This window comes from Periplaneta americana, chromosome 16, assembly GCF_040183065.1.
Source record: "Periplaneta americana isolate PAMFEO1 chromosome 16, P.americana_PAMFEO1_priV1, whole genome shotgun sequence".
Taxonomy (NCBI): domain Eukaryota; kingdom Metazoa; phylum Arthropoda; class Insecta; order Blattodea; family Blattidae; genus Periplaneta; species Periplaneta americana.
The window spans coordinates 8078113-8091871 of NC_091132.1; the positions used below are offsets into that span (position 1 = coordinate 8078113).

Here is a 13759-nt window from a genome sequence, read left to right on the forward strand (position 1 = left end):
CTATTCTGTACGTATGTATAAGCAAAACTTACTGGAAACATTGTTTTCGTTTGTATCATATTGAATTCATCCAAGAAGTTCTGCGTCATCTTCAGAGCCTCATTTAACGTTTTATGATCTGGATGTGACTCTGGAGTATACTTCAGCAAGTCCTGAAACAAAGGAAAATATGAGACACTATGAGACAAACGCAAAAGAAATCAAAATATGACTAGAATATGATTAGTCAATGACTCTTGGTCAACTAAGACTTTTCCAGATTAAGTTAGCTTGACAATATGAAGAATTACACTGCTAAGGTAGAGGCATCTGTAAGACGAAAATCACTACCTCTTATGATTGGATAACAGATAAAGATGATAATAACTACAGAGGGACCATCCAGAACTAATCTCTGGCGTTTGTTGAGCATTTACTTATAAAATATTCAGGTCACAGACTGTCAGTCTCACTCCTGGTTTTGTTCAGAGCAGCCTTATTTTGTAAGTAAATAATAATAATAATAATAATAATAATAATAATAATAATAATAATAATAATAATAATAATAATAATAATAATAACGCAGGTACAGCTTACCCTTTAAATCAGAATTTTGGGAGTGATAGGCAGTATAATGGCGTTTTATATTGGTTTTGAAAAGCCACGTAAAACCTTGCAGCAAATGAGGCATTTAATATTTCTTTCATACTCAGAAACTAAAATTTCTCCTCCCATTGCGAATGGAAGTTTCTTTTCTTCACAATCAACACGGAATGACATGACTTCCATGAAGGTATAAGCATCACTGATACCATCATCCCTCTGCAATGCAGGGAGTAGTGGAAGGGGATGAGGGAGCAAACATTATGTCTTTCAGTGTTCAATGTCTGTGACTCACATTTGCATTACAACTCACTAAATGGGCATACCTGAGCTAAGATGTTAAACAATTTTCCTGATGACTGAATTTTTAAAAATACTGAATAAACATATTATCTCTCACTGAACTAGGCAAAACAGAGCTTGAAATTCGGAAAATAGTAGCACAAGATTAAAAATTATTTATAAAAAAACTGCTCGCAAGTGAACAGAGCAATTTTCTGGTGACAAAGACATAACACAAACAATTAAAATAGAGGAAAATGTTGAAAAATGAGAAAAACTGTCTTAACTAATGGTAAGAAGTAGTGCAAGAACAACTGTAAAATGGCAGAGAAATCATTAGACAAAATGTGAATTAAGTTAGAAGATTAGAAACGTCTGTGCATATAAAACTGTGACAGAAATTCAAAGATAGCAAAAGCAAATGGAACTTTGGTTGGAAAGGAAATTATTGTACATTTTAATTTCGATTATCGTCGTCTTTGAATATTGTCATTTCTACTAACAGTATTCACTATTTAATACCACTAAATTTGATTATCATCTAAATTCTTCAAATAGTCATTTTTGCTGGGCGAGAACATTCGCATAATCTGGAGGATCCAGTCACGTGTCCATGCTGTGAGCCTTCACAGCCAATTCTGGACTTCAGGTTTGGGAATCAGTTTTATTGCCTTCAGTACCTGCAATGTAAGTCCTGTATTTGATACGATCACGGCATTGTGTAATATTTTGTAAGCTCATTGCCTTTGAAACATAGGTATCTAAAAGCATGTCAGCTGTTAATTTCAACGTGAAAATCGCTAACAAACATGGCGTCCCACCAAAACATGGGATTCAGTGTCAGCTGAGCTTTACATCATTTATTAAGCTCTTCTGTTAGAGCTATACAAAAAAATGTTATGATTATAATAATTTCTTATTAAATTAACTCAATATGAAGATGATAAGGTACAATATTTTCTCCAATACATAATTTAGTTCACAGTTACAACCTAAAACAAAGAGATTTGTATGTGGATAAATTTCGCCTTCATAATAAATTTTTACAGTAATAAGAGTTTTAATGATTTATTTGTTGTTTTGGTAACCGTTTCAGTTTTGTGGAACAAATTAACGATGGTAATCGAAGCTCCACTGTACATATAAGTCCTCCTGTATCATTAGATTGCTTTGCATAATATGGCTTTTCTGTTTTTTCTTCACAGATGATATACCTCAAAGGAATTATTATTAATAACATCACTCTTTGCAGAGTAACACAATAATGCTATTAAAGGCAATTTCAAAAAGTGTGTATTAGAGGCAAAAGTACTGAGACAGCACTACTATGAATGGCACCACACAGCCATTCTCCACTAACATACGAACAAGCAAATGTACACTGAGTTCATGATACAGTTTTCAGAGCTTGTATGAAGAAAGTTATAACATATTAATAAATGGAGATTATTTGGGGAGAGATAGTACCTCTGAATCTACACTGACCACCCTTCCACCTGAAATGAGAAATGAGTAATATAGTCCCCAAGGGCTTTGGTCTCTCCTTGTTCAAGGCCATCATGTTTGGTGATGAACCATATTATACTCGAGGTGCAAAGCACAACTGATCTAAAGAGAAATTGAAAACTGTCAACAAACAAGCATGGGGAGGTACGTGAGGCTCCACAACTACAGTGAAGGTAATCCTCCTATAGAAGTAAACCTTCAACACAAACTCGTCCAGCATGTCATAGATGGTGTAAAAATGCTCTGATCTTATGACGATCTGGAGATGAAAAGAAAGTAAAAAAAAAAAATAAATAAAAAAAAAAAAGTAGAAATGAATACATCAAGTACATTAACAGGCAAAATTAGATTAGAGACAATTATAAGTCTGAAAATCGTAAAATTTAAGACATAGTGGAAATTATAAAAGGAAGACAAAGATGTAACAATCATAATTATCACTAGAATGGATACTAATAGAATTATTCTATAAGCTAACAAGACCGAAGATGAAATCAAAGTTAGGATTTATCATGAAAAAGTACGATGATGAAAGGCAGATGTATGTATAGGTGAAAGAAGAATAATAAGAAGACGAGGATTGTGCTAAATAGGTATCAAAAACCAAAAAGCAAAACAAATGGCAAAAATGACGATTCATGTAGCAAGTAATGCAAGTGTGATAATTACACCTTAGATACAAACATATTCATGAGAGGAGGAAATAAAAAGACATGTCAGCAAAATAATAATGGGTAGCAAATTCTGGAAATTCTGTCCCAAAAAGAAATAGCTCTGAATGCAGAAGCTTGCTGTAAAATTACTAAAACTGTGAATAACCTTAGAAATCAGAAATGTATGTTCTTCCAAAGCATTTGTGTTTGTGTGATATTTCAATACCTCAAACTGCCGTTTATAGCTGGCAGATGGTAATAATTCCAGTAGCAAAAGAAGTACCACCCAGCATACAATATGGAATTGGCACCCACAGATCTCGCTTGTTCCTGCATGTTAAAAAACATAAGCTAGGAAAAGATTCGAAATTAGATAAACTTGGGTTAAAAGTAAAGCAGCAAAAGTTTCTTGATGTATATATTATTGGAACAGCTGGTTTTCAGAATGAACAAAAAACGTCTCTATTTTCTTACACATAAATCTGTCTCAGAAAATTAGTTCTACACAGTTTACTGTAACTCTTAACTCGTTGCAGTTGATGCTGGTGCAGTGAATAGACTGGAATTTCTTTTGCGTCACTTGAGTTCATGCACTTCACTTCAAAGCACGTCCTCACTTAATTTGCTACTACAGAAAAACGTGTAAAGATATTTCAAAAGTAGCGACATATCTTTGTACATAAATGTTTCATATTTCATGTATCCCTTTAATTCCTTTGTATTTTCCTTCAAGTCCTGAGATAATGAAAAATGAAATTTTTAAGCAGATAAGTCTCTGTTCTATGTCAATTAACTGTGACCATTCCATAACAATGTAGAATTCTTTAACTTAAGTTCCTCATTGCCCTGACCAGCAGATATCATCTTGTATTGATTGCTAGAATTATGGTGAAATGAGATAAAATTTAAGGCCTAATAAAGAGTTTACAATATGCGCCAGAGGAAGAACAATAGTTTGTATACATCTGAAGTCTGATTAGTCCAATATGTCACTACTAGACAGCAATGTATGCAATGGAGGAGGAAAGTAACAGGGCATCCTACCCTATTATCTCCTGGTTTAGTTGCCTCTTGAGTGATGTCTTATTGTGTCACTTGAGGTTCAAACCTGTCGTCAGCAGTTTACTAAACAACAGCGTCTATAAACACACCAACTAAATGAACTGAAGGTTTTGTTATGTTTATATGATCTATTTGTTATGCTTAGAAAATCACTGCATACTGAAGTTGAAAATAGGGCCTACTGAAAATAGAATGCGCACATGCGCGTGCGTGCACGCACGCACGCACACACATTATCTGTAGTCAATGGCAATTCACCAATACTGACACTATTAGTATCACTTTCGCAATTTCTTTCCATATCTTCCTCGGCCTTCATTGTCTTAATAATATTTGGAATAAAATATGCTTTCACACTTTAGAGTAGGCTACAACTCAATTCAATCACTCCATCTGTGTTAATTTCATATTTGTTACAATGAGCAATGATCTTGCTCGAGTCTACTACAACAGTGTTTATCTCTCTGTACTTGAACCAACAACATTACGTCTTTATCTTAAATCCAATATCTTGATAAATTTGACCTTGTAGTAGCCGATCCAATGATTTACACTTCAATATTATCTATGTGCAAAACCATACTCACAGGTTCATATCTTAATATACCGTACATATATTCTGGTATAAATTGTATTCAATATTTCCAATTAAAAAAATATTCAAGCTACTGTAATGTTTTACTACACATCAGGACACAAATTAAATCTATGTCAAAATGAGAGCACATGAAACTAAGACAATATGGAAACATAATCCTTTGTTACTGCCTACATGCCTTGTAGCCTTGTAAAGTAAGGTTTGTTATTATACCAGGTATGTTCAATCACATACATAATCAAATTTCAGTACTGAAGGCTCATCCCAGAAGACAGGATTCAGAGTTACATAGTTTGGATCTATCCTGAATGAAATATGTTCATATATTTTCGTCTCCAATAGCAGGTATTCAGCCATTATATGCTTTTCTCCTTGTTTTCAAGTACAAATTTGCTTCGTGTGTTTCTCCCCCCCTGTTTTGTCCAAATGCACTGTTATATTTAAATGATCACAGATATCCTATGGTTATTGAGCTAACGAGTTGAAATAAAGTGAATTTATGTATTGTGGATCTTAATTACAATAATGTAGCATTACAGAAAGTCAGTTATAAACCAATCTAACCTGACCTGACATTACAGAGAATAAGGAACATTTTCTCATGATCTGTTAAAGATAGACGTAAAATTTTGCATACATTTGTGCTACGTTATACCTAACAAATCCCTCTAATAGAATTTTAAAATGTCATTCAGTTTTTTACATAAATTTTTAGATATGTTTTACTAGAAAAAAAATATAAAATATTACTATTTTATCTAAGTAAAGCACTTTAAATTGGTACATAAAAACAATCTGTTAAAATTTGTATTCAGTAATTGCGTGTGTGTATGTGTGTATATCTCCAATGCTCAGGATTTAATAATGAAGTTATCTTCCTTCTTGCTTTCCAATATGAACAAATTACAACAATTTTATTTGAGGACCCTGGTGTCAAAAGTTGGCTGTTGTATTGTCCATACTCAATAATAAAGAAATATTCAAAATACTTTATCTCAAATAGGCTTAGTTTTTGAGAAAATGTTTCTTAATTGTAGAAAATTGTAACTTTCGGAAAATGAAGTGTAAAGTTTAGGATTATAAAGAAGAGTGGTGTGACACCACGGCATTTCAAAATCATTTTAGGATACTTCCTGAAGGAATTTCGAAATAAAATTTTGGCAACCTAAAATCGAATTTTGACCATTTTCACCCTATTGCCTATTCAGAGTGTCTACTGAAAATATGGAACTTGATAATTCCTCATAAGTACGATAAAAAAAAGTTGTCAATATGAACAACAAAGTTACGAGCTGTAGTTAGTAAGCTAAATAATCGTATTTTGTACACTATATAATAAGAATCTTAAAGTTCTTTCTTTCTTTTAGAGATGCATGAAAATCTCCACTAGCAATGCCTATATGGAACCGTAGTTTCTTGCTCTTGTTTCTTGTAGACATTGTTTGTCTAACAGTGACGGCTTGTCCTCCTCACCCTGCTTGTCCTTTGTCTAAAGGGCAATGTAAAATATCTTGAAGCACTCAGATCTATTCATTTGGCCCATAGGAATTAAACAGGCAATGTAGAGTCAAAAATAAACTAGAGCTGACTCTTTTATTTTCTTTAAATCTCCAAAAATCAGAGAGCATTTCATAAGGAATATATACACTTCAGATTCAGTACTTACATGTAAGACCAGAGCATTCTTTTGCACTCTTGCAACAGGCTTGTGAAGCAGATCTTCGAGAGAGAGGGACTGTGACTGTCCTCCACCTAGTGACTTCAGACGAATGTCCCGCGTGATGTCTGCAAATTGTGCATTCGAGGCAGAGCATTTTCTCACAGTATCAGTTGCGCGACCATAGTTATGAAGAAATGCTCCATAGATGTTAATATTGCTAGCCTGAAAGAGATAGGGCAGCATATAAGTACAGTGTAATGTACATTAAAACATTTAAATATCTTCTAACACAAATTGTTACAAAAATTTCTTATATAACAGGTTCATCTAAACTAGTGTTTCTCTATCTTTTCTGTAAACGTGCACCCTTAGGCTTGCAATATTTGTTAAGTACCTCCACAGAAAATGGCATAATTATAACAAGCTAATTTAATGAGTATTACGCACATTACTATTTCAAATAATTAACTACGAACTCAGGTAAGGCTGAATTATTTATTTTATCTTTACAAAAAAGTGTTTCCACAAAGCTACCAACCAATTGTTGTTTAGCCAACTGTCCGAAGACAGGTTTGAACTTCATAAGTGACACCAATAAGGCATCACTCATGAAGGGACTAATCCAGGAGATATATTTACTTAGTCTTATTTCAATATAAATGAGAGTGATCGACATAATCATTAACAGTTCGATATTAGATACTAACCAACTTTAATGTATCATATTGAAAAAACCATGGAAATTAATGTTGTATCATGCATAATTAGTAACATCTTACTCTGAATAAAATTATCAAGACAGAAACACTTCTAATCGACAAGTTAATTTAAATTAACTAAAACAGCAGTGCTACATATGACGATGATGATGATGATGATGCCAGCATTTAGAATAAAATTCTGTTCAGAAAAGCATTGCGAAAAGAGGACTGAAATGTTACGGACATCTTTTAAGAATTAAGAAAAAATATGGAATATTATCAGTACAAGAATTTGCTTCCAAATTCGACAAAGAATTTACATTATGCAGTGAAAATAACTCATATGAAGGAAACACATTAGTCAAAACTTGCTATTTTTTAAACTCCTATATCTGTATATCAAAGTACAAGATCTGCTGTCGCTCACCATGATTCGGAAGTGATCTCCAATTGTCAGACGTCCATCCCAGTTCTGTGTGCGCCGCTTCAATCCATCTAAGAAACTCTGATGCAATGCATGCAGTTCTGGGATCTTGTAAAACATTGTGCTGAACTCATCTTCCGAGATAACAGGCTGGGATGTAGTAAGCGTAGCTTTTATAGCTTTCATGTACTGTAACAAAAAACAATGGGTGAAATTTATACTAGGAGCTCACTATCTTGGTTTATTAACATTTCATACGGTGTTATCTGCATAAACAGATATCAAGACGGCGAAGTTAGTCTAATGTGGGGTCTGTACTATAATCTGTGCATTTCGAACTGGCGGCTCAATGCAATCAAGGTATTACTACGATCTGAGAGAGGAGAAATTTAGTGCAGAGGCTCTAATTTAGACATGCGCCAGAAAACTCTGACACGAGACACACAACTTAGAGTCCCTTCAAGAGAACTTGCGCTCCTGATTTTTATACCTTGAAAAATCCATCAATCCCAGCCGGGTTTGAACCCACAACCTTTGGGTCTAGAGGAAAGTGATTTACTCGTAGAGCACTGCAGACGACAATGTTTTCTATAGTCATCAAAATTTATATTTAAATTAATAATTTTCAAATATTTCCTGATGTATTTATTTAATTTCAAGGTTTTAAGGAATAATATTGCTACTAACCATAAAAACACAGATCTGTTAACAATCCTTTGTATATTATACTCAACTCAGTGCTATTTCTAATTTCTACTAAATTAACCTCAAGGTACAGTATTATATGATATGATATTTCGTCACAGTAGGCTATTTCTTATATGTAATGGTGGACCTCACATTTTCACGTATACAGTGCCACCATTGACAATCATTACAAATATAACATTTATTTGCAGTATACTTTAATAAAATTACCCTAATCCACCTAGCTACCTTTCAATTTGCTCTTCAGTCCATCGTCTATTTAATGCTTATCCTACCTTGTTTTTGCTATTCATTATTTATACACCAGTTCACATATACCTTACTAATTATATCAGTTCACTTTTACAGCCGAATTGTTATTCAGTTCACTATTTGCTACAATAACTTACGTCCATCATCAATAATTCCTACTATTCACACCTTTGTTAGTCTGATGCCTTGATATTAATCTTTCCATCTACTCTTTTCTTGATAGAAGCCTAGATCATATATGTAACAGATATGTCGGACTTATAGGCTTTGAGGTTAACAACTTTTGTCAGGTTTACTACGCTGCCATCTAGTTGTTACATAAGGAGTCACGTCATAATTCCCATTTGAATTGCATTAGCGACTGTGCTTCCATCTCGTGTTCATTTACGGCGGACGGGTGGCGATCCTGGCGGTTGTTTTCTTCAAAGTGCTGCCGATTTTAACGTAGCGAGGAGTTATCTGTTACATATATGATCCAGGATAGAAGATACAGTAGTTTAATGTTAGTACATACCTGCAGCATTATGTTCAGACACTCAAGATACGCTGTCTCACTCTCAATAATACTAGCAATGATGCATCGGTACATTGTGATTCTCTCTGCTTCTGCTTTGCTCCCAACATCCTGAAACAGACAGACATACACAATGATTGTAGTAAAGCATCTCATTTTAAATTAATATCACGAAGTTGTCACAAACTTTCTCACCTGTTCTATGCATTTCACAATTTTATTCAGTTCTTTTATCATGTTGCGAATTATATTACTATTTATAATTTATTTTCTTGAATAATTATTCAAAAGATGATGATGATGATGATGATGATAATAATAATAATAATAATAATAATAATAATAAATATATTGAGCTTTTTACACAAAATTTAAAATGACATATTTTATAATTATTAGCTCATTCCCGAAAAAGTCAAAGCTTGTGCTCAGAAGTGTTCTTGGTCATTTTTGGAAATTCGAAGTATTTAGAGTAGCCCCAAAAAATGTATACACTGTTTGTTCATCTTTACCTTTGGAACAAATTAAGATAAAATTCTCATTTTCGGGGAAATTGTAGCTTAATGTTGTTAGTTGGCAATGACCAGATGAGCACGCAGGTGTAGTGTGAAAACAAAATGGCGGATGCCGCGATAATGGCAGAATGAGTTTCAAACAATGCTGCCGACACATCTAACCATTGCACATATTCAGAATAAATTCGAAGCCAATGGTAGTGTTAACGATGTGCATGAAGGACGTTCCGGGCAACCTGTAACAGCAACAACTGCAATTATCTCTGCAGCAGTGTTACAACAATTTGCAGAAATCTGAAACAGTGTGCACGTGAAACTGGAGTCATTCTATTAAGTGTACAGCTGTATAGTGAGAACTGTATGGGCATGAGAGGTTTTACCTGCAGTAAGATGGCGCCTCTTCCCACTATCACCAAGATGTCAGGGCGTATCTGGATGAAACTCTACCCGGACAATGGATAGGTTGAAGAGGTGCTGTTGAGTACCCAGCACAGTCCCCAGACCTAACATATCTCGATTTCTACCTAGGGAGGACCCTAAAGGATGTCGTTTATCGGAAAAAGCCGATACTGGATGTGCTATGAAATCGAAATGTCATGTGCAGCTATCACACTATTCACGTTACAGAACGTAGTTCGTGGAGCAGTTCCGTGACATCCACAGTAGATGCTGAACATCGAACACCTATATTAAGGTACAATTTCCCCCCAAAACGAGAATTTTATCTCAATTTGTTCCAAAGATATTGATGAACAAACAACATATCCATTTTTTTGGGCTACCCTGTATACATTAAGCACATTAATATACAAACATAAATTTAAAATTTGCACTTCTTTTTACTCTGAAACTGTGTGAATCTCTCAAACCTGAAGACAAAATATAATAATAATAATAATAATAATAATAATAATAATAATAATAATAATAATAATAATAATAATAATAATAATAATAAATGGTAAAGGTATCCCCGTAACATGCCATGAAGGCACTTGGGGGGCATGGAGGTAGAGCCCCATGCTTTCCATGACCTCGGCACTAGAATGAGGTGGTGTGGTCGGCACCATGCTCTGACCGTCTTTTACTCCCGGGAAAGACCCGGTACTCAATTTTATAGGAGGCTGAGTGAACCTCGGGGCCGTTCTGAAATAATAATAATAATAATAATAATAATAATAATAATAATAATAATTCACCTGCATCTGTGTTTTTCTCGCTGGTGCTGGAGTGGTTATTGCAGTAGACTCTAGAGAAGAACTGCTGCCAGCAAAGAAAGGAGTAGCACCTCCACCTGCATCTGAACCAGCAGCAGAGGCATCGTCTGTCTCCATTGAAATTGTGCGCAATAAAGGTGGAACTTCTGTCTCATCTTCTGATTCCATAGAACTGCTCCGTCCTTCAGCTCCTGCTCGTTGCCTGCCAATACCATCAAACAGATAATACATGCTATGTTAAAAATCTAATTTGTCATAAAACTATATTTGCATAGTTGTACAGTAAAAGGAACTTTTAAAGGAACTTCAGACCTACAACTTCTATTTATAAAAATTCAATGGTGTTCAGGTAAAGGGGGTTAAATCATGTTTTGTGCAAATGTAGTTTTGTTCCTCAGGTGAATACACAAAGTTAAATTCTACAAGTAAGTGTAAAAAACAAAACAATAACTACTAGCATTTAATGTGTTTTATTTATGTAGAAAATTATTTGCAATAAGTGTTCGAAGTTTAATTTTCATTTATCTCAAAACTCATTTTTATAACTTATCTCCCTTTACTCAAACACCATCGAATTAACCACATATTAATGACAGTAAATTTAGCAATATGCATGTGGAAGCTCAAATCTCCTATTCTGACTTCATAGACCCCAAGGCCCATATTTAAAATGTTCTGTAGAGTATCCCCTATTTCCCGTTCAATTTTTACATGTATTTACTGAATCATCTTGTATATGAGATAATTGTCCACTTCCGAATAGGTGGCCCAGGTGGTATTCGTAATTCCAATGCTAACAGGTGAGTCATCCTGCCTCAGCCCCAACAGAGCCATGTCCATCACCAGACAAGTACCTGATAAGCCCCAAAATCCAGAGTTCCAAGCCCTTCCTATATCAGCATTGGAAACCCGTACTACCCCCAAGACTTCACCCCATATTTTTAACCACTGCAGATGACAGGTGATATATCGGAAGGTAGAGAATGTTGGTCAAATGACAGAGGGAAACAGGAGTACATCTACAAAAACCCTCTGCAATGTCTGCTTTCTCCACCACAAATTTCATAATGAACTGTCCGGAATCGAATCCAGGCCACTTGAATGGAAGACCAGCACAAAGACGTGGCACAACACCTTATGTCATCCACCTTCTTTCACAACAGACCAGTAAGTATTGCTACTGCCTGAGTGTGCCCCCCCCCCCTCTGTTTAGAGCAGGAGTTCCCGAACTGTGCATCACAACACCCTGGGGTACCACCAGTCTTAGTATAGGATATTACAGCTATAAGGAAAAACTAAAACTTATAATGTATAATGAAACACAACATGAAAATTTTCAACATGTATAGACTTACCTGTTTAGTTTATAATAATATTCTCCAGCAATAGATGAGCGAAAGTCGTTACAGATCTATTTACAGCAGATCCACCATCAATCTTCACTACTTCTCACCAATAACAGTTAATACAATTTCTTCAGGCTCTGCACTGAAAATGACATTCTCTTCCAGAACTCTGCCACAGTTTTCGAACAATGTGGTAAAGGAGTACCCATAATTGAGTGAGAAAGCAGTGAGAGTAATTCTCCCTTTTGCCACATCCTACCTTTACAAGACAGAACTTTCAGTTAATGTTGAGAAGGTCATCCACTTATCTGTATCGAACACTGTCCTCAGATTATGTGTTTTGTGTGACGGAAAATCTCACCCATCCCACACAGACACATATACCAGTTCTGGTAGTTTCTAAAATTACTGTAAAAATGTGAAACCCAAATGAAGAGTGTTATATATCATTGTGAAAGACATTCACGTATGAGGTTGTTTTGAAAAGTTTTGTCTCCCAACTTCTTATTTGAAAATTGGCTATAGCTATTTGAGTAAAACAAAAAGTGGTAACTTCCTATAACATAGAATATTTCACTTTGACGACAGAATCACAGCCTCACTTCTGTCTCCACTGCATCGTCAGAATCAAGGTGCAGTCCTCTCAGGTGTTCTTTAAGTCTTGGGAACAGATGAAAATCTAATGGCACCAGATAAAGACTGTAAATGACTACTATATTTTCTTTAAAAATATTATAAAATTTCATTTGGGTAGGTACAGGTGTGTTGCACGGAAAATGTGACATGTGACAGAAGGTATAGTCTCAAAAGGTTTGGGAGCTCTGATCTACAGATAAGAAAGACTGTAAGACCACAGACCACTGATTAAGTGGTATTCACATAAAATACTTTCCTTTTATGCTTAGTATCATGAAAATATAAACCTAAATTTTCATTTAAAATGTTTTGTGCCTGACATAAAAATAATTAGAGTAATAAAATTAACGGGACACATACTTAATGAAGTAGTCGATGTTGACGTAATTGGACTGCTTGCTAGAGCTGCTGATACTGCCAGGGGAGTGAGGATGGAGTTCAGACTGAGAGCGACATAGAGGACTGCTGCTGGGGAGCGTCATCATGGCAGCTGCAGTCGAGTCGGTTGTGTCCGTCGTGCCAGAGCTGCCGCTGGTCATGGTGCTGCTCCCTCCACCAGTTCCACCTGCACCTGCGCACACACAGCCACTATCATGACAACGAGCTCCCAAATGCCCTCTCCTGCATGCTCAATGACACTGTGAGAAGTCCTGCTAGATATCCTTTCATTCTTTTTTATTGCTTATCTAATGATGCTATATCAAGTACAAAGTTAGCTAGCGTCAGTGGAATTCGTAATATTGATATGGTATTCTGGATTCACAAAGCAATTATTTTATTTTATTTGTTTTTTAATAATAACATATAAAAAAACGCTACATGAAAGTACCCTGTAAGAGCAAAACTCATATTCAGGGACAGTTCCGTTTGGATAAAAAAAAAGACTTGAAAATGACATAAAAATTTTACATGACTCACAAACATAGGCCTATCTGTTTTTTTTTTTTTTCCTGAATTAAAATTTAAGATTTTGATACCAGAGTATTATACAGACATAATTCACAAAAATAAAAGTCCCTGTTGTTTCTAAAATAAAGTTTAAAATTCTTATACTAGGATCACATTCTTTACAAGAGTAGATACACAGAAACATACATAGC

The 13759-nt window shown here is 35.0% G+C and overlaps 1 protein-coding gene across 2 annotated transcripts in view; it reads right to left on the minus strand.

Annotated features, from left to right (window-relative positions):
- Nucleotides 1-13759, minus strand: part of RhoGAP1A (Rho GTPase activating protein at 1A) — a 44188-nt gene that overhangs the window by 13868 nt on the left and 16561 nt on the right. For both annotated transcript variants that reach the window (XM_069849414.1, XM_069849413.1), the window contains exons 2-7: nucleotides 13020-13230; nucleotides 10660-10879; nucleotides 8946-9056; nucleotides 7475-7660; nucleotides 6353-6568; nucleotides 33-152 (exon numbers count right to left, since the gene is read on the minus strand). In XM_069849414.1, coding sequence (XP_069705515.1) covers nucleotides 33-152; nucleotides 6353-6568; nucleotides 7475-7660; nucleotides 8946-9056; nucleotides 10660-10879; nucleotides 13020-13230 — 1064 coding nt within the window. The remainder of the gene's footprint in view (nucleotides 1-32; nucleotides 153-6352; nucleotides 6569-7474; nucleotides 7661-8945; nucleotides 9057-10659; nucleotides 10880-13019; nucleotides 13231-13759) is intronic.